This window comes from Electrona antarctica (assembly GCF_951216825.1).
Source record: "Electrona antarctica genome assembly, chromosome: 7".
Classification (NCBI taxonomy): domain Eukaryota; kingdom Metazoa; phylum Chordata; class Actinopteri; order Myctophiformes; family Myctophidae; genus Electrona; species Electrona antarctica.
This window is the reverse complement of record NC_136812.1, coordinates 36215767-36237749: the sequence shown is the minus strand read 5'-3', so window position 1 is coordinate 36237749 and position 21983 is coordinate 36215767. Positions and strand designations below refer to the sequence as shown.

Sequence of the window (21983 nt, the reverse complement as noted above, 5' to 3'; positions counted from 1 at the left end):
GAAGCTGCTGTAACTAAGCCACCGTCGTCTGTTAACTGCATATCATTTCAAATGATTCCACGTGCAGTGGTGGAAAGTTCTCAAGTACTGTACTTTTGGAAATTTTGGGAGATATATTTTTTTAGTATTTAGTATTTCCAATTTTGAATACTTTTACTTCTACTCCATTACGCCTCAGAATAGGGGCAAATATAGTACTTTTACTCTACTACAATTATTGGACAACTTACTAGTTACTTTGTAGATTTTAATTATTATTACAAAACATACATTAACCACTTCAGCCCTATAGACTTCAGCTATTTGAAAATAGGCGATCTACAAGCTCACAGCGCATCGCAATGCAACACGTTGTGAGCTTATAGATCTGCTAATTTTCTAATTATTTTATACATTTTGAAAACATGTAAAAAAAAAGAACGATTTCCGCACAATGAGTACATTGTAGTATAGATACTTTTACTTAAGCTGCTGTTACTCAGTCCCTGTCTGTTATTTCTAATAACCCCACATGTACGTGTCATGGAGCCATGGGGTCATGGGGCCATACCATCAGTGTGATCCGCCAAGAGATGGGTGTATTCCATGTTCTGTTTCAAGGTCCTGAAGTCAGGTATATCGTCGTCATCATCGTCACCTTCCTCCTCCGCAGTCATATTGACCATCTCGGATTGTACCACTGCAGGAACAGAGCCGAGGTTATGATTATGGTTATACACCTCAAATTTGACACTTCTGTAGTCTAGAAAAGCCCCTGCCAGACTCAACTCTTGGTCTCATTAAAATGAATTAAGGAAACTATATCACAAGTAAGATGCGTAAACGCGGGAAGCGAACGAAGATTTTGTGGCAGTCTCACTCTCACACACACGCACGCACGCACGCACGCACGCACGCACGCACGCACGCACGCACGCACGCACACACACACAGACCTAAGCCCTCTTCTATAGTAATTGCTCACTTTGTTCTCAATCACTTCGTTCGCAATAACACTATTACACACAGGCTAGTCACGACTCACGATGGAAGGCTAATTAAAACTGCAATCTGGAACTCAAACAAGAAAATATACTTTCTGCCTATTCTCCTTTACTTCTCTCTAAGCTTGTATCTCACATTCCCTGCGGTTCACGCTATTCCCGACTTTTTTCCCATTGTCTCTTCCTGCGGAACACGCTATTCCCGACTTTTGTTTTATATGATTTATTCGCTGTTTTTTGATAACTTTTAAGACATACATGGTTTCCGTCGGACAACCCAGTGACGTCATGCGTTTGGATCACGTGACCAAAAACAAAACAAAACAAAAAACACTGACGCCCGATTCTCAGGGCTTCTGGGAAATCGAGGCACAATGCAAAGTCTATGGTGTGAACTGGCCGCATCCATTGAGCTCTGTTCCCCGTTGTTGTTTTGGATCGCGGCGGTGGAATATTTTTCGACTCAAACACAAATGATGGAACTATTTTCAGTACAATCACGAGGGGGTACAAAGGTTAGTGAAAAACTGTGGTAGGGAAACAATGTTTATTATAAATTCCCATGGGAGTCAATGTGTTAAGGATAATAGTCTTGTTTATTCGTTTTTAAATTTCCTTTTCTCTCAAACATAAATAGGCCCTCATGACCTTCCCCATTCGGGCGAACTGCAATTTTGCTCCATCTCTCACAGACCCATCCCATCAGCTGTGGTATGGGAGCGGGATTAAATGTGTGAAAGACCTCTTTAAAGAGGGGCACTTCCTTTCTTTTGAGTAGATGAAGAGTGATTTTAATATTCCACAAATCAAGCTTCTTTAACTATTTACAAGTACGTAAATACTTTTCTCGGACAACTCCACAAAGTACCTTGGTAGACGAGTGCTTAAGCTGGGATCCAGGAGGCAGGGGCATAGTTTCTAGGCTATGTGACAACATCCAGAGGGTGGCTTCCCCGTCAATTGATCATGTGGCAAGGGCATGTGAGGAGGAGTTGGGAATTGACCTACCAGATTCAACTTGGCAGTCGGCAGTTTCACTGGTACATTCATCCTCAATATGCATTAGACATGGGTTGTTACAATTCAAGGTTTTACATAGATTACACCTATCTCTGAGTAGACTAGCCACATTCTATCCAGATTCAGAACCAGCCTGCGTCAGGTGCAGTCAGGACCCAGCTACGGTTAAGACACATGTTTTGGTCGTGTCCCAGACCCAGACTGACTGCATTTTGGACGGAGGTATATAATACCTGTATAACTCAACTATCCTTCTACTATAATAGACGCCACACTCCATGGAACTTTGAGACATATTCATTCAGCACACGCACGTTCAAACGCCTCCACAATTTCCACACCCACTGTTAAGTACTCTGACAATGTTTTAGCCTTATCAACCTGCCCGCAACATCTTCACATTTTGTACAGTAAGCATACATTGCCTTATTGCACAATCCAGGAAGTGGCCTACTTCCTGCCCCTCCCCCCTTTTCTCTCTTTTTCTCCCCAACACAGATTGGACTGCTTCATGCCATACTGTACACGGTATGGTACGGTACGGTACGGTACGGTACGGTACAGTACAGTACGGCACAGTAAAGTACAGTACGGTATGGTACATTACAGTACAGAATGGCACAGTAAAGTACATTACATTACATTACATTAAAGTACGGCTACGCAGACGACCTGGCAATCCTGCTCAGCAAACCATCCTGGGAAGCAGTAGAGGAAGGCCTCTCGGAGGACATGAACATCCTATTCTCATACCTGAAGGACTGGCGCTCAAGCTCAGCGTTGAGAAGACTGTAGCAGCAATGTTCCACCTCTACAACTGGGAAGCAACCCGTGAAATTAACATCATGGTTGACGATGCCCGGCTACAGTCCCAGTCCTCCCCGACATACCTTGGAGTGAAGCTCGACAGAACACTGTCCTTTAAACAACACCTGGACAGTTTTAAGGGAAAGACCACCGCCAGTGCAGCACTGATACGGCGTCCAGCCGGAACCACGTGGGGAGTCTCCACAAGACACTGCGCATTTCCACCGAGGCCCTGGTGTTCCCCACCGCTGAGTACTGTGCCCCAGTCTGGAGCCGTAGCCCCCATGTCCAAAAGCTGGACGCTGCCGTCAACAGCGCCCTACGGACTGTCTCCGGATGCCTACGAGCCACTCCAACCAACCAACTGCCAGTCCTTGCTGGAATTTCCCCCGCAGAGGTCAGGCGAGAGGCGGCCACACTAGCCCTCGCTCAGAAGGCACAGTTCAGTGAATCCCACCTTCTCCACAAGGTCGTCACGGAGACACCACAGTGTACGTGCCTCAAGTCCCGTCGCCCTTTTGCCACACAGGCCCAGGAACTGCTCCACACTACACCAGCTGACACCTCCAAGGCATCCAAGGTGAAGGCGAGATGGAAGGACCAGTCGAAGGCAGCAGAACCATCCAGGCTTCACCACTACATCGAGGATCCCACAGATGTTCCTGGCCAGCACCTGCCCCGCAAGGAGTGGACAACCCTCAACCGCCTGAGGACAGGTGTCGGACGCTTTGGTGCAGCCATGCAGAAATGGGGTCTCACAGACAGTGCCCACTGCGAATGTGGGGATCCATTACAGACTGTGGAACTCGTGATGACCAGCTGCCCCATAAACCGGCCACCAAATGGTGATCGTGGGTTAATTGACCTAGACCAGGGGTCCTCAATAGGCGGACCGCGGTCCACGACCAGACCGCGGACCACCTCTCTGTGGACCCTGGGCAAATTTTAAAAAAAGTAACTTGACAAAATAAAAGTGTTCTTTGTGCCTCAACACAATAACTCTCATTTGCTGTGAATTTTTGGAGGGGAATATTTGTGAAACATTTTATTTCCATACTCTGCACCCCAGTATTGGTTGGTTGGGAGGGGATCCGATTTGTATAAGCTTGCCTTGGTGTGACTGTACTAAACAGGTATAGAGCCCTGCTCTCCGCTGGCCGCTGCGTGGCCCGCGCCGCGCTCATGGGACCGGACCTTAGTCTTTTTCAAAGATTATTAGTGGACCTTCAGCATTTCTAGTTGAGGACCCCTGACCTAGACAATGACACACTGGACTGGCTTGCTGCAACGGAGCTGAAGGTCTGAGGACATACGACAGAAGTAAAGTACAGCATGGTACAGTACAGTAAAGCACAGTACCATATGGTACAGTACAGCATGGTACAGCACAGTACAGTACAGTGTGCTACTGCATAGTACAGTCTGGTACAGTAAAGTACAGTACAGTACAGTACGGTACGGTACGGTACGGTACAGTACAGTACAGTGATGCAACATAAAATAGAACATAGAACATAAGAATCGTGACCGGCCAAAGGCCGGTCGAGTTTCTAGTTAACATTAATAATAGTCATCAGCGTTCTAGTCAGTCAAAGATCTACTTACTCTCTCCCACTCTGTTCCCTCCACTTCTCTCTACCTTGCCCTATCCACACGCCTCTCTTTCTGCGATATGTCAGACACTGTGTCCCTAGGGTGGAATGGAACCGGTGTCCAGGGGAGAGAGGGGATGGCTGGGGTACTACAAGCTAAATGCCGGCTCTGACCCCTGCTGATTGCCCTGCTGAGTCTGTAATGCCACCCTTAAACAGAGGGCATGCATGGAGAGACACAAACCTCTGCACTCGGAATATAAACGAGGCAACAGTTCTGTAGGTTACTGGGGGGAATGCGGGGGTTTCAAAGAGAGTGTTCTGAGAGTAAGCGTATATGTTATGTTCAATAGGCCCTTTAAAGTATGCGCCCTTTGGAAGTTTTCCTCTTTGGCTGCTTCTAGTACTCACTCTAGTTGACGGCTTTGTTTGGTGTTCCCAGAGGGAGTACCAATGCCGATTCATTAGGCTGAAGCTATAGCATATTACCATTCTCCTTTCTTGCTAGACGCCTGATATTGTTTAGTTGGAAAAAGGCAGCACCGCCATCCCACAAACGCTGGGTGGGGGATGTTATGTCACATCTTAGGTCACATTCTCACCTCTACTTCGTTAGACTCTGTGCTGCTCAATAACTTCCACAGCCTACTGTGCTTCTGACACTACCTCAACAAGGTAGACCAGTAGACCGCAGCAGCAACTTTATCAATGTGTTCAATTCATAAATACACAGTGAAATCTAGGACGAAAAGTGAGGGTAACGTGGATGCAGTGTGTCGTCATCGGGGAGACGGGGACTGGACGTTGTGTGTGTGTGTGTGTGAGTTATCCGATGTTTACTCCCATAGATAATCCGATCATCATACCAGTAAGACGCCTGAGGACGAGAAGCGACCTCGTCCTAAAGGGCGTTGACGGCAGACTGCTGGGCGAGCGCTGGCGCTTTGGCATGGGGGTCAGATCAACATGGAATGAATTCTGTACTGGCCATATAAGGTTTGATGAGGTCAGATCAACTTATGGAATGTCATAACAGGTGAGCTCCATACAGTATATGGAGATCTAAGGGTGGTAGGGGGGACATTCTCTTGAGTGTACAGGGTTTGATGAGGGCCCAGATAGGGCAGGGCCTTAATTCTCGGGCCTGTTGAGAACTCTAGTTTTCGCCCGCTGCTGGGTGCGGCTGCACTAATAGCTTTAGGGCAGGCCGGTCTAGAGTTTGAAAGGACAGGTGGGCCTGTTGAGAACTTTAGTTTTCGCCGGCTGCCGGGCGCGTTTATTAGTTTATAGATCATGCTGAGCTATGTGTTTAAAAGTATGCTATTACGAGATAGATCCCCAGTGTGGGGATTTCCCACACACATTGACAGCGCTCCATGTTTACACACAGACTGACTGACAGAATATTCTGTACACTAGGCACCCCCCCCCCCCCCCCATCTCAGTTGTTGTGGCAGAAAGAAGACTCCGCTTTGCTGGACACTGCCACAGAGCAAAAGACCAGGTCATTTCGGATATTCTTCTGTGGAGACTACCCTGCCCATCAAGAGGAACAAGACCTCTCACATTTCCAGATGTTCTGAGCACAGGACTGACTGTGAATGAACTTGGTGTGGCAATGACCAACAGAGACCAGTGGAAGCAGCTTGTGTCGCAGATCTCGAGGGCACTCGAAGGATGATGATGAAGCAATTGATTAATGTGCTCGTCTGATCATGTCGATGAGGGCTTCGGTCTCCTCATTCGACCACGTCTTGTCGTCTATCCACAGTAACGGGACTGTCAGTACACCTTGCACTGCGTAAATATGCCTTCTCCGTCTCCAACTGTGTTTACTCCCCATACTCCTCACTAGGCATGTAACGATTCACTCAACTCACGATACGATTCGTATCACGATATGAGGTTCACGATACGATTTTTCACAATATTAAAAAATATATATATTTCAAAGAAAAATTACCGTTTTTTTCATTTTATATAATTTATCTTCCCCCTGAGATTTTTTATTTAACTACATTGCAAAAAAGTAGCATTACTTTTGACAGTGCAGAAATAATAACATAATTGCCTTCCTTGAAACGACCATCATCACCTGGGCACAGTCACAGACACACAGCACCCCTCTACAGTGCTCTACTACTGAAAGTGACTATCATTTCTCTCCAAAAGCACTTGAATATGATGGAATATGACTAAAGCTCACATTTCACATCACATCTATTTTACAGTTTTGGACATTTCATTAAATGTTTCTGTGTTGAGTACGGGTGTCTGGTGTTTTGCTGTTAGGTGTTTGTCTGTGTTTGTTTACATAACTTTTTGAAAAATCCAATACAAATATTTAAATAATAAATGTCCTTCTCTCTGCGTAATTAAAATCTTTCATATATTTGTCCCTGCACCCTCCAACATTGAACCAACATATTCTTGTCTGGAACTAGATTGGCAATGATAAACACGGTGACAAGCACACGTTGACAAGCGCACTAACTGAGAGATACCAGCAATAAAACCTTGGCCTTTCTTATGCCTGACAAAGATTTTGGCAAGAAGCAGTTATGAATATTCATTCACCAGAGTAGTTTTAATAGCCTGCTTATTTTCACCTTTGTGATCCTCTTGATTGGCTCTTTGTGGAACCAATCAAGCACTCATGAAAAGGCTTGAGTGGGATTTATTATCACAGAATTTAAACTCAGTCATTAGCCAAGCATTAGGGAAGATCAGTTCCATGATCTATTTCATGTAACAATTTAATTAACTGACCAATACTGCCCTCTGGTGATGTCCAATGTCCATATCTCAGTTATTTCCTCCCAATATGCTGTTTTTAATTGAATACTTTAATAGACATAAATGACATAAAAGAAATATGATACAAAATAAAAACAGATACAGTTAGTCATTTAGGTTAAAAGAATAGCAGGGAAAGTGGGCGGGTACATTATTTTGGATTCATTTAGGAACAAAGTCTTCTAAACTTAATTAAAAATGACAAATGTATTACCAGACTATTGCACTAAATTACATATTTTATACCTCACCTGCTTCAGTGCTTTGGGACTTCTCCACGAGAAATTCACGGATTTTTTCAACCCAGAGGTAGAGGATGCTCTCCCCAGCATGATCTCTGTTGGAATTTAAGAAAAAGCCCAGTCCCTAACATGTAAGTGCATTTATCAAAAAGAGCACTGGGAATACAGGATATCGTCACTGTCGGGCATAAACCTCCTATCTCCATATTCTAACTTTTTGGGGTTTTTTTCTCATAAATTAACGCCTTACTTGATCATATTATAGTGTCAACAACACTCAAAAGTAGTAGATCCACAAGCTTGTAGATCTGCTACTTTTAATTTGAATCCTGAAAAGTATCAGTTTTGAACATATGTCAAGGTTTCCACCCGACAGAGACGATGTGCAAACCATGGTTCTATTTACATCAATTACAATAAGTGTTAAAAAATATAATGACATGTACTCACACATAAAGGTCCTCAAGGCTATTTGATAACTGCACCCTCTCAGGGCCTCGCAACCACGATGCACTAAAGGTAGATTATTAAAGATGGTGTTGATGTGATCTCTCATTGCAGTGTGTGGTATTTAGATGAATTTAAAGAGCAAACAAACTTACTTGATCTGATAGATTGGTGGTGCTGCACTTGGATAATCAAGTGGGAGAATTATCTGTTCAATTTAAGGTATACTTGTCTTATTAAACAGTAAAATAATCTCCGAGATTGCACACTCTGTACAGTGGTGGTTCTCACATGTGGGGTCTGACCCTGGGGACACCCTTTAGGGTATTCCCGGGGGGTCCCCAGCTAAATTAAATAATACAGCATCAAATTTTAGTGAAACCACTTTAGCCCTATATATTGGCTATTTTTAAAGCTTGATCTACAAGCTCACAAAACATCACAATACAATGTGTTGAGCTTGTACATCTGCTTTTTTTTAAACAAATCTTGGATTAATGTATTTTTATGTTATAATATTTTCGAAACATTTCAACAATACAAATAAAATGGGGGTTCGTGGCGAAATATTTAATTTGGGTTCTGTTACAAGAAAAAGTTTGAGAACCACTACTCTCCAGTTTTATTATTAATTCAAGCATTTAGGATATTATGATGAATACATACAAACACAAACACTTTACCTGGAGACATGCGGTGAGTTTGGGCTTTTCCAAGCCAGTTGATATTTTTATGCAAAATATTCTGGATGCTTCATCGATGACACACCATTCATCACCGTATATGGAAGAAAGTGCCTCCACCTCCTCAATCTATATGTGAGACAAGACAATAACAATCAGCAAAAGAAACATTGATATAGTTATAGTCTGGTGGCTTAGTGCACTTTTTTAGGAGAATTGTGCACTTGTGCACCAAATTTTGTATGAGGCTTCTTTAGGACATACTAAAGGATTTTAGCCTAGGAGCCCTTGTCAAATAACTATTTTAAATATCAAATTGCAAGACTATCAATATCAATGAAATTCTTGTCAAATATCTATTTTAAATATCAAATTGCAAGACTATCAATATCAATGAAATATGTGAAATAATGTGAAAATCCACCTAGTATTTACTAGATATACATATCATTATTAATGTCACAGAACATGAAATATCATCAATAACACCTTTATTGCAATGAAGAATACTATGCATCATGTGATGTTGTGCTGTGCATTCTGCCTAGCTGTGACTGTGATTTGCATTTCCAAAGTGGGGAACAGTCCAAATTTGCATTTCTGCATTTGCAGGTACAGTCACCTTTACAGTGCATCTGATCAGCTCTCTGCAAGCTCTGGAAACCTCTGGAATGGTCAGCCAAACACTGTTTCTGTCGCAGCATCATAGGCTTGCCAGGCCCGCCAAGCTGACTTCTTACCCTTTCCATTAAAGGCAGATGTTGTGTCACAACCGGAATATGCGTGAAACATTAGTTATAGGCTTTTGCAGTCTAGTAGTCTACCAAGCGGGCATCTGGGCCACCAGCACACAAAGCTACCAAGTGATTCCTTCTCTACTATAATGGAAAGGGGGAGCAAACCAATATGCCCGCCCTGTTTATCCGTCCGGCTTCTCCTACGAAACCACTCCGTTACCACGCATCAATCCATGCACAAAAAATATTCTGCATGCCACAAGAATCCATCTGCACTACATTGCCTCCATGCAACTGTCATATTTACTGTACAAATATTGCTTTTGTGTGCCATACTGTTATTGCGCATGCAACATTTTGCTGTGATGCAAATTACATCACAATTTCCACATTCACCGACCCCTCCCATTTTCACTGCACACACACACACACACACACACACACACACACACACACACACACACACACACACACACACACACACACACACACAGTCCAGTACGGCATGGTACAGCACAGAACTCTACAGTACAGTACAGTACGGTACAGTATGGTAAGTATAGTATGGTACAGTACAGTGCAGTATGGTACAGTACAGTATGGTAAGTACAGTACAGTACAGTAGTCTGGTACAGTGCAGTACAGTACAGTATGGTACAATACAGTACGTACAGTATGGTGCAGTACAGTACGCTACAGTACGGTTCAGTACCGCACCCAAATAATCTGACTGAACAAGTGGGCACCCTGCACAAGCGGACACCAGGACAACTGGCCACCTGGATGGCGTGGCGTGGCGCTAGAGCGAGACCGGCCAAAGGCTGGTCGAGTTCTAGTTCATTTGTATTCTTCATTGCAATAAAGGTGTTATTGATGATATTTCATGTTCTGTGACTTTAATGTTAAAATAAGTCAACTTTATGACATTTGGAAATAATCTGATCATTTTATGATTTTATAGTCTGAAAAATACTACGCAGATTTTCACATATATTTCATTGATAATGATAGTCTTGCAATTTGATATTAAAAATAAATATTTGACAAGGGCTAAAATTCAATAACTGACCGTCTGACCCTAACGAACCATCATGCAAAAAATTACGCTTTTATCCAGAATTGCACAATCCTTCACTAAGCCACCGGAGGGGGGTGTCGCTGCTGTGTATGTAGCTGCTTCCATTCCATTCGATTGGTGGAGCAGGCTGTAGTGCTAGTCCACATACCATGCTCAGTCAGCCTCATACTGTAATGCACAGTACTGTATGGACTTCTTGGGTGTCTTTAGTCTTAGCACTACTAGGCTACTTCTAAGTTCTATTTTTAATGTTTGGTGAGTGTAAGTGTGTGTCTGCTGTGTGACACAGGGAATTCGAGTTGAGATCAACATGACATCTGAACTTTGTTCCCGGTTTCGTGCAGTTAGTCTCATGAGTCATGTCATGATGTTGATGACAGAGTCAGACAAGACAACTTACTTGAGATTGAAGGTCCCCCACATTCTGTGAATTTAAGATGTCGTCCATTTAATTCATTATAAAGCTGCAACGTTTTTCAAGTATTAAAGCAAAGAAGAGAAAGCTCACGTTTCACTTTTTACCGAAACGCCTATGTCCGGTGTCCGTCAGCAGATATTAACACTTCCGGTGGTCGATCTCTTACAAATAAGAGTGCCCTCTAAGCGTAAACCGAATCAATTGAAAACTATTAATTTGCACATATTAAAACTTTAAGCATTTTAAATGATGCTATATAACACTTTTTCTGTGTAAAAAAAATAAAGTGACCATTCATTTTTCCCATTGAGATTTACAAAAAATATTTATATCAATTATTGTAAGCCTAAAATCAAGCCATCTAGTTCTAGAATAACTGCTATGAAATATGAATATTATGTTATTATATTAAGCGCAACATATTTCACTGTTTTGTGAATTGTATTCAAGCGTCTGTGTCTGTCTGTGAAATATAAATCTATCTATTCTATTTTGAAAAGTTTTATTTTTAAACACATTCCTAGCAACCAGAAATGTCTGCTTGCTGATATGTGCTTGTGCTGCTATGCTTAACTATACATTATACATAAACAAATTATGTATTTATTTATTTATAATTGTATGTATAGATTTTACTGATAAATGTTCGCTGTAGCTATGGAGGCGGGGTTAGACTTTTATTTTGAAAAGCAGAGGTGCGCATCCTTGGTTCCGCAGATCAGCTGATAACGGTGTAAACAGACTAGACACCCAGCTAGACACCAGCAGGGTGTGTGGTGTGTAGTGTGTGACACGCTTCTTCTTGTTCTTTAACACTAAAAAACGGTCAAATGCTGCTCGTCAGGATTACGTGCTGCTTTATAAAAGCACAGAGTAACATGTATGCTGATGTTCAATAGAATGAAAATAGCCAGAGAGGCTTAAAACAAATCACATGCTGAACTCCACAGATACGGACTATGTGAGATCACATTCAACGCTTCTTAAGTGGATTTTTTCTTTGACAATCCTAGAATTTAATCGGTAAGTGTATAATGGGAAGTTTTCCCTGCTTGTTGTCAATCACTAATTTATGTTGAAAGTTAAACTTTAAAAGTTACTTTTGTGTTTGACCGTCACGCCGAGCTAACCCTAGCTGTTGCCTGACATCAATTGTGAGTTGTGACTGATTTGTGATTTGACATCCAAATCAATCAGTTCACACTGTAAGTAAATCTGAATGCTGTGTCAAGAACAGTACGGACAGTTGCGTTTCACTATTGAAATCTCCCCAAATCAAAGTCCTTCCATTCCATGCCAGCTTGTTTTCTTACATGGTCTTTCTTTTAGATAGCAGATTCTAAATTCTCGAACCTGAAGTCAGTGGGGTTGTAGGATGTCACAAGACCAGCTGCATTCTTCATTGCGACTGCAGTCTTGAGCACATGAGTTTAGAAATTATAAAGGAGGACGTGGTTAAAATGAGACAGAAATTGAATACATCTCTATTCTGTTAGTGTTTATTATAACGTCATGGTTTGTCTACTAACAGCAAATGGAATTTGATTGATTGATTGAAGTATTTATAGTTTGCACTGTAGAATTACAGTACATTTCAAGCACAACTCAATACAAAAACTGTTAACTGAGTGGACGACACCATAAAGCATTACACTTGTTTACAAGAGGGTCCACCGTTTTCAATTCATCATAACATTTAGAGACGTACAATACACTTCTATATAGCCAAAAACAGGAAATCATCATAAAGGAGGTAAAAAAGGGGAACAAACATACAGTGAGGGGAAAGGGGGTGGGTGGGTGATCCAGATTTTACGGGGGACAGTTTCAAATTGCAGCCATCCGTAGGTGCCCTGAGAGTGGTTTTGAAGGAGTCAAGGGATTCACATGTCTTAATGACAGTTGGTAGGGTGTTCCACATTTTTGTGGCATAGGAGCGAAATGAATTTAGTCCCTTGTTTGTGCCGAATCTGGGTTGCACATGGTTTGTTGCACTCCCTCTGGTGTTGTGGGTGTGGACTTCGTTGACATTAAGGAGGTATTTATGACAGGTACATGGGTATCTTGGTGGTGTATCGAATCTTGTGGACCAGACCCATTGCAAGATGCTGTACTCTGTCGTCAACCCTAAGCCATTCCAGCCTGTCAAAGTGGGCAGGGGTGAGGTGAGTTCGGGGGGTGTTGAATAATACTGTACACATACAAGACGTTTGAGAATGTCAGACAAACCTGTTTCTAAATGACACCTCGCTTCTCAGTTCTCAATGCCTTTAGCTTTACTGGCAAAGCAGAAATCAACATACTTGGACCCCTCAACAACACAAATATAATCCATTAATCTCTCAGTTCACTTTACACACTGTAGTGTAGTGTATAGCCACCACGTGACAATTCACAATATTGTCCAAAAAAAATTCTTTCTTGCATATAACACTTTGTTCTGTTGTAACAGGACTTAAGCTGTATAAGCAAAAGCATCCCAGGACTTTCCCTACAAGGCAGGTCTGGTGACTTACCGTATGTGTGTAAATGATGTATGCTGGTTTCCTCATTTTTCTCTGACTGTGACACTGCAATTTGGAAATCTCCTCGTCTACTTAGCCGCAATTTGCAACACTATAGATTTCTTTTTAAATAATGGGATGAATCTAGAGTTGCAATACCCTCCATTGACAGCCCATTGATCCAAATCGAATTTCCGATCTGCTTGTATTAAACAATGTTACATTTACCAACATTGCAGCTGTAGGGCAAGCTTGAGTTATCCTCTTTCAATCTGCAAAGTGTTTGTTTCATAGAAATCCACCGTAGACATGTTATGAGTTATACTTTCTGCCAAGAAATTCTGTGCAGGTGATTCTTTTTCTAATGTCAGAGTTTGGAAGCGCTCGTCGAAGTCACTGAGCGTGACGTGTTTTAAATGTGCACATAATGCAGGAGGCAGGAGCACGACCCGTTAATAAAAACTGCTTCCAAACTCCAATATCACTGCATCCAGAAGGATATACACCCATATTATTGTTTTTGACTAACAACACATGTCTGATTAAAAGCCATATGATTGATATTATTTTTACATATCATTTTGTGCCCACAAAAACTGCATTTTAAATTTTAAATCACTAGATGTTCAGAAATCTAAGCCTCTATGGCGCTAATCAGAGCAATGGTAATTGACTTATAGCCATTTGAAGTGTTACTGCTGTAGTAATTAGTAAAGCCTTGCTGAGCCATGAGGCTCATTATAGGGCAGGAGCCTATACTGTTTCTGTAGCGTGAGGCAGCTGGATGTATGTCGCAGGGACTTACCCCAATCCAACCCTTGATGTTGAGTGCCAAGCAGGGAGGCATTGGGTCCCATTTTTCAGAGTCTTTGGTATGACCCGGCCACTGAGCTGCTGTAGTGCCCTATATGTGTAGATCTTTTGAGTGGGGTGGGTGGTTGGGGCCTTGGGGGTGACTGTTCCCATGCCAGACCGCTGAACAGTGTTTGTGCCAAGTTTGGTGCGCATCAGCAGTGCACAATAGTGCACCTATGATGGTAGAATAGTCACACCATGAGAATACCGGTAGTCAGACTCACAACAGGGGTCACGTGTGCCCCCCCAGGGGTCCTGTCATGGCAGACTCCTGAACAGTATTTGTGCCAAGTTTGGTGCGGATCGGACGCAACGGTGCTCCTCGCAAGTCTGGGTGTTAGTTTTGCATCCACCGTTGACCAATTTGGCAAATTTAATATAGGATAATTGATTAGAAATGCTGTCAAACCTTCAGCTTGGGCAAAACAGTGTTCCTACATTGTAAGATGAAAATGTAGTGTTTTTTTATATTATTGTTCTGTTACAGGGGTCCATGGAGGACCCGGACCCTGAGGAGCAGTTTCTGCGTCATGCCAGGAATGGAGACCTGCCCGGCATCCAGAGTCTGCTCATGTGCAAGATTAAAGAGGAGGCTCACTTTGACATCAACTGCAAAGGTACATCACCATTGGACAGTAGTATATTATGCTTTTTATGTTTTTCAGATTTTTTACATACAAAAATGTGACAATAAACTAAATCAACATAGTATAACATAAAAATAACAGACAAACTGCCATACATTGTGTGCCTCTTTCATATTAATCTCATTAAGCCATTCCTTAAGTTAAAACAAGGAGTGTAGTGCTGGCCAACTAACAAAAAAATATAGAACCATACTGGTACAACAAAACCGGTATAGTGATTCTTGACTTGAAGTCATATCGCACAGCCCTAGTGGACAGTGTGGTGACTGTGGCCTACTTAGGGCTGTCCCTCAGTCCATTATTGATTGATTACTTTATTAATAACAGTTTGCAAAAAAAAAGAAAAAGCACGTAAGAGTACAGTTTAATGCAAATACAATGCTAAAAGGATTGAACCCAAGAAAGCACTATGGTTGGTTTCCATTGGCGTCCTGAGAGTATTCAATTCATAGTCCATGATTGATTGATGTTTTTAATGACACAAAAGCATTGACATTCATTTGTTCTTGATTGTCAGAAAGATAAAACATGCTTATTTCATTAAGTCAAATGTATTTATAAAGCACATTTAAAAACAACTACAGTTGACCAAAGTGCTGTACAACATAATAAAATGGCATAGAAAAGTGTAATAATAGACAGTAAACAACATTAAGGTCACCAGAAAGCTTTACTGCGACTAAAACGAATCCTGCAGAATCCTGCACTTATACAGCGCAGTGTGAAGGCAAACCGCAACAAATTAAATATGCAAGAATCCCAACTTCTCCGCCATTCGCATCAAGTCTACCGAAGTATTAGGTGGGAATGTGACCTAACATAGGAAATTAAAGCAATACTTTACAAAAGACCAAATTAAGGTAAAGACATGGGTGCGATGGAGGGAGAAGAGGTATGTTTTTAGTCTAGATTTAAAAGTGTCAAGGAAAGGGGCAGATCTGATTGGAAGTGGGACTGAGGTGATTTCAAAAAAAAATGACAATTCACAGAGAAGGCTGGGAGGCTGTTCCATAGTTTCGGACCATAGAGAAGGCTCAGTCACCCTTTTGTTTTTTAGGGTGGATGTTTGGGACCTTGAGTAGCATCTGAGTGGAGGATCTCAGTGGCCTGGGGACTGGGGTTATTGCGGGGGTATTAATAGTGCGTTCGGAAATGCGCACTGGTGTGCTCTCTTGTCGTTCGTTTATTCAGTGCACTCGGTGCGTTGTCGTTCGAAAATCCAGTGCGCTGCGCACCGGGTGTGCCGAGTGCCCGCACTGAGCGACCCTACCCTGAAGCTGGGGTTGTCCCGTGTCGGCGGTGTGAATGCGTCACAGCTGTGGTCGTTCGTAAATAAGGCACACTGTGACGTCACCGGCCACCACACTCAACAAACTGACCACATTCCAGTGCGCATTTCCGAACGCACCCCTAAATCAGAGATCTATGTTGGTGTTTTCTGAGGGTATGGCCAATCCAACTCCACTTTCTTTTCCGTATCTGTAAGTCAATCCTAGCTTGTTGTTTTTCACAGGTCCACATTGCTAACTTTGTCCCTCCACCAGATGTGTAGAATTCTCCTGGGGCATGTGTTGGTGAATGTTTGCAGCCTGTGTGTTGTGAGTTTTGTTGTTCTCCAAGTCTCAGCCCCATACAGCCTCACCTGTTTCACAGAGTTAAAGATGCGCATTTTATATGTTGGTGCAAGACCATTAAGATTCAGAGACATGCAGAAAAATGAAATCAATAATCAAATCATTCATACAATCTCAATATACTAGACATGGCCTTGCCTATATAAAAAAACAACAACATGGGCACTGTAAATGGAGAAAAAAAAATTGATGGGTCCAATTACTTTTAATTTAGTCAATTGTTCATTTCCCCCCCCCCCCCCTTTCTTTGAAATAAAATCACACCTGTGTGAAGTGAGGGGTGCTCTTATCATCATACATCATCTGTCACGGTGAGACAAGAGCAGGAATGTGCAAATTAAATGATTTATTAAAGCAGAATGCCGTCAAGCTACAAACAAGTAGTAGCAGCATGCAGAAAATGCCAAAAATGCAAAGGTTCTTCAAAGCACAAAGCAGTAAACCGAAAGTTCAAACATGCAAACCTTTTGAAGCAGTAAAGTCCAAAAATGCAGCCTTAAAGAATTGCAAAAACAGAGAACCAGGTCAAGTACAACACAGGGGACAAGGAAGTATGTTCTGACAGTGAGAGTGTGGAAAGAGTCCAGTCTTATAGGGAGCAGGGTAATTGCCGAAGTGTTCACAGGTGTGGAAGGGGCATGGCACTGTTGGGCTGGAGTGGGAACAGGTGTGTGACAAGGACTGATGGAATGGAGAGTGGGAGTGGCTGACATGGAAATGCAGACAGGGGAAGAGTCAAACCATGACAATCTCATTCCGGCCAATCACAATTTGCGTCCTAACTTTCGTCTTCAATGTTTGTGTTTACACAAACACTCAAAGCTGGCCGTTCATTGTCAATGGCATTCAATGTTTGTGTTAAGACAATGTAAGTTATTTTTCTCAGAAATCTCTATAGAATTGTATGTCTTTGTATCAGTCTATCAATGGCCATAAGCCTCATGTGAGCGCCTGACAAAGCTGTTTTCCCACCTACAATCATGCAGATTGTACACTTAGCTCACAACACTGCATTGCAACGTGTTGTGAGATTGACTACTTTCACTATTCACTGCACAACAAACTATAGGGTATAAGTAGGTAAGTGTGTACTGTGTATCATTTGTTCAGGCAAGAGTAAGTCCAACCTGGGATGGACCCCGCTTCACCTCGCCTGTTACTTTGGACACAAAGATGTTGTAGAGGAGTTACTGAAGGTACAGGCACTTTTACATAAATACAGTATACCCATTTGAAGATGTTTGAATAGGTTTAGAAGGAAGTGCATGGGTAATGTGTGTTATCTGTGAGTCTCTGTGTGTTCTGTACAAACCACAGGCGGGAGCAGTGGTCAGTTTACCCAATAACGTGGGAGATACACCACTGCATAAAGCTGCCTTCACAGGGAGAAAGGTAATTTGTTTTATTGTCATGAACTGCTACAGTCTAATTCGAGTTGGACAACTTAAATTTATGCATCTCTTGTGTGATTAATACGGTTTTGATTTTGTGCATGCACTTATTCATCCCCTCATTTAACCAATCACTCACTCGGATCACGTCAATGGCCCAATCATGTACGCCACTGATCAGGAGGTTGTCATGCTGCTGCTACGATATGATGCATGTGCTACTGTCATCAATGGGACAGCACAGATACCCAAAGATGTCACTCACAATGCGGAGATCAGGAGCATGTTGGAAGGTGAGAGAGACAAAGGTTGCATTCTAATGCCTGAAATATACTTATTTGCACACCGATCAACGTATGGAGCATCGGAAAGGATTTGCTGATTTACAAGTTGACAATGTATCTCGATGCAATGCCTTGTGAGCGGCTATTTTTAGTGCATGACACTATGCACAACAAAGAATGAAATTAATCGGGCATAAGGTGTTATCGTGAAAGTGAAATTGTAGAGCGGTGTGTACACTGTACATTCAAACTCCATAACTAAATCCGTTTCTAATGCTTAATCAGTGTGACATCGGATAATCTATTATTCCTCACAAATCACTATGTAAGCATTTTAATTACCGGTAGATGCTTTTAATTAATAACACGCTTCATCTTGCTCATGACAGCGGCCGAGAGAACAGAGGAAAGGAAACTGGAGGAGCAACTCCTGGAAGCAGTCAGGGATGGTGACCTCTCTACTCTAACACAGCTGGTTAGTGTCACATCCACATTGTGTGTGTGTGTGTGTGTGTGTGTGTGTGTGTGTGTGTGTGTGTGTGTGTGTGTGTGTGTGTGTGTGTCACATCCACATTTCAGCTGTGTGTGTGATCCACATTTCAGCTGTGTGTGTGGTTATTTACTTAATTTCTTGTCTATAATTTCTAGCTCAGCAGGAAGAAACCACCAGACATCAACTGCACTGATCTGTTGGGGAACACCCCGCTCCACTGTGCTGCCTACCGCAGCCAGAATCAGTGTGCCCTGAAGCTGCTCAAGTGTGGAGCTAGCCCCAATATCAAGAACAAGAATGGTACAGTTGATGAATCACACCATTAATATTCATCCGCCAGGGCCACTCTAGTGGCACTGTGAAAATACATGTTGTTGAAAGGATTTGTCACTGGTTCCTCTGGGCTTATTTATACTTTATTGTTCGACAGAAATAATAGGTTCTCTTGGTGATAAGCGGCAACCAGGCTTTCAGTTTGCATTTGAATATTTGGGACTGACCAACAGTGGCTTATGCTAGCGTGGTCGCAGCTAAAAATGTGTCACATCAGTTGAAAATGTGATATCTTCTCAAATGTCATGTTCTCAAATTATAAACATAATGGCCATGCAGCTATTATAATAAGGTTGGTCTGTTCTAAATTGTTAAGCAGCTTTCCACAGATTACTTGCTTGATGCAAATCGTTTATTTTCATTAACATGAAATGGACTTAACCCATTCAGAACGGGAACCCCTGTTGGTGTTTTAAGCATTATGTTAAGTTCATAGCTTGTAGATCTGATATTTTTGAAAAATTTTGAAAATGTGGCGCAAATCTTTGAATATATATATTCTTTCAGAGCGAACATTTTTAACTCTAATCCTTGCTTCTGGGGGGTTCCTGGAACAACATATTTTCAGATGGGGGTCGGCGGCCAAATACATCTAATTCTGTGGGTCCTTGACATTAAATAGTTTGAGAACCACTTACATAGAAATATGGGGTTTTTCAGAAAACTGTCAGAATTTAGAAGGCATTTGTAGAATCGTCCTGTGACAGTGAGACTATAGAAATGTGTTTGCCCTACAGCTTATAGGAAGTTTCCATAATTATGCTAAGGAAATTATGCTGGGAATCAAATCCACGGAGTGCTAACTGCTAAGGACGTGTATAGGCGTCCTTGGGTTGGCCTTTCGTTCTGCAGTGTACTGCAGTGTTTTGCGCATGCGCACTGCCGTTCACTTCCTTGTTTACGGCTCCAAAAGAATGGCTCATAACTCGAAATCTAGGGAGCTCTCCATGGTTTTGACCAAAAGCGCAATGTTCTGTCTTCATTTCTGTCTTCAGCATACATCTCGTTTGGTATATAAACGCTTCTAGAGAGACTTTAGATGAATCAGCGTGAGGTAAAAACGGAAGATTATGCCTCCCGGTTTTGGGGGGAACGGAAGGCGGGGCTTTTCAGAGTAAATCTGCCATATCTGCTGGCACTCTAGCGCCTTTATTTTGAAGAATTCCCCGGCAAAAGTAGTGTTAAAAAACAGCAGAGACTTGACAGGCAATAGAGGCTGCAACTTGTACTAAAATCATATTTTTTCCTGACGTGTCTATCTCCCAGGTCAGACGGTATTTGATCTGGCCAATGACACAGTGATGACGCAAGTCTTGGAAGGCAACATCCATCGAGTGAGTACCCTGTCAGTGGTCTTCCCCCAACCAATCAGAGTATACACTTTATTAAGCGTCTACCACAAGTCACCTTTGACAGTCCTACCACAAGTCACCTTTGACAGTCCTACCACAAGTCCTTGACAGTCAACTATCGTGGACTGAGCATGTAAATACAATAGTCAGCTAAATGGGCAGAGGTATTGCAGTCACAAGAAAGTGTCAATCTTATGTTCATTCTGACATCATGGGTCAAGTTTGTAAATCATTAGTTTTGTGTCACTTGGATTATTGTTCAACTGTATGGTCATCGACTGTGGCTCAAGAGGTAGAGCAGGTCGTCCAATGATCCATGGGTCAGCGGTTCGAATCCCGGCTCCTCCTGTCTACATGTTGAAGTGTCCTTGGGCAAGACACTGAACCCCAAATTGCTCCCGATGTGCTGGTTGGTACCTTGCATGGCTTCCACCGCAATCGGTGTATGAATGCGTGTGTGAATGGGTGAATGTAATGCACAATCTATGTAAAGCGCCTTGGATAAAGGCGCTATATAAATGCACCATTTATTTATAAAATGCACCATTTATCTACGTCTAAAATGAATCTAGCTGAATTACAGGTTGCACAAAATAGGGCAGCCTTTAAGAAAAAGGTAAAGAGTTATTTACTTGAATGACCAGTTGAAAGAACAAGCTTAGGCTAAATATATAAAAGTTATTCTATACTAGTGTTTGTTTTAATCTGTTTTATACGTAATTGAGAATTGATGTATGTTATTTAATTGTGTTTTATATATATACTGATATTGATGAACTGAATTGATGCAATTCATGTTTTAGTTTTCTTTCTTTTTTAATGTGTTTTGTAATATGTTTTGTGTGGACCCCAGGAGTTAGCTGACTGCCATGGCATCAGCTAATGGGGATCCTTTCAAATAAACAAATAAACGTTTCTAGAGGTAACACATTTTGGTCATTTTGACATCAATTTTGTTGTGTGACAAGTCGTTTGTCTCTTGTCATGCAAAGCACAAGTTGACCGTAAGGTTACTGGTGGGTTTATAGCCCCCATTCATATAATGAAAGCCCAACACACCGTTTGAGTGACAAAAGTGCCTACAGAAGACCTCACTAGGACAATTACGTCAATTTACGTGGATATTCAGAATCAGATGTGTAAAGAAAAAAGTTCTGTGCATCATCATCGACACGAAAATGATTTTGTGTGTTTCCTACTTCTGCCTGCTGCAGGGTATGACACGTCATGTCAAGACCTTCGAAGGGCTGCTGTGGAAGGTGCAGTACAACACTGTCAATCAGTACATATGAACAATTCAATACGCCAAAGGACAGAAACCTCATGCTGGACCCAAAATGAATGCAGATCTAATGTAGTTTCATCCCACAGAGTTCCAGGTTTTTCAGCTGGCGGTCGTACTGGGTGGTCCTCCAGGACGGGGTCTTGTCCTGGTACTCTAAACAGTAGGTACCCTCTAGTCCGTCGTACTGGGTGGTCCTCCAGGACGGGGTCTTGTCCTGGTACTCCAAACAGTATGTACCCTCTAGTCCGCGACCCACAACCAATTTGTATGGGTCGCGACTCGAGTAAAAATCCTACTTTCTTACATATACAAAAATATATTTCAAAAGATTTATTTTATAAATAATAATAATATAATAAAAAATAATTGTATACCGGTATGTTAAAACAAAGAAACAAAAAC

General features: G+C 42.1%; 2 protein-coding genes across 6 annotated transcripts in view; one reads left to right on the top strand and one right to left on the bottom strand.

The window, feature by feature from the left end:
- The window catches only part of impact (impact RWD domain protein), a 33503-nt gene extending 22578 nt beyond the window's left edge, over positions 1-10925 (bottom strand). For both annotated transcript variants that reach the window (XM_079505349.1, XM_079505350.1), the window contains exons 1-6: positions 10786-10925; positions 8571-8699; positions 8043-8095; positions 7891-7953; positions 7450-7535; positions 551-679 (exon numbers count right to left, since the gene is read on the bottom strand). In XM_079505349.1, the coding sequence (XP_079361475.1) occupies positions 551-679; positions 7450-7535; positions 7891-7953; positions 8043-8095; positions 8571-8699; positions 10786-10833 (508 nt within the window). In that variant the 5' untranslated portion in view covers positions 10834-10925. The remainder of the gene's footprint in view (positions 1-550; positions 680-7449; positions 7536-7890; positions 7954-8042; positions 8096-8570; positions 8700-10785) is intronic.
- Positions 10926-11573: 648 nt separating this feature from the next.
- osbpl1a (oxysterol binding protein-like 1A) overlaps positions 11574-21983 on the top strand; it is a 34824-nt gene continuing 24414 nt past the window's right edge. For 2 of the 4 annotated variants that reach the window (XM_079506637.1, XM_079506634.1), the window contains exons 1-10: positions 11574-11826; positions 14650-14779; positions 17554-17639; positions 17761-17835; positions 18016-18127; positions 18508-18593; positions 18767-18911; positions 20211-20278; positions 21511-21555; positions 21668-21741. In XM_079506637.1, the coding sequence (XP_079362763.1) occupies positions 14656-14779; positions 17554-17639; positions 17761-17835; positions 18016-18127; positions 18508-18593; positions 18767-18911; positions 20211-20278; positions 21511-21555; positions 21668-21741 (815 nt within the window). In that variant the 5' untranslated portion in view covers positions 11574-11826; positions 14650-14655. Of the gene's footprint in view, positions 11827-14649; positions 14780-15384; positions 16291-17213; positions 17312-17553; positions 17640-17760; positions 17836-18015; positions 18128-18507; positions 18594-18766; positions 18912-20210; positions 20279-21510; positions 21556-21667; positions 21742-21983 lie in introns of those variants that run through there. The other 2 variants (XM_079506636.1, XM_079506635.1) reach the window with 2 other exon arrangements.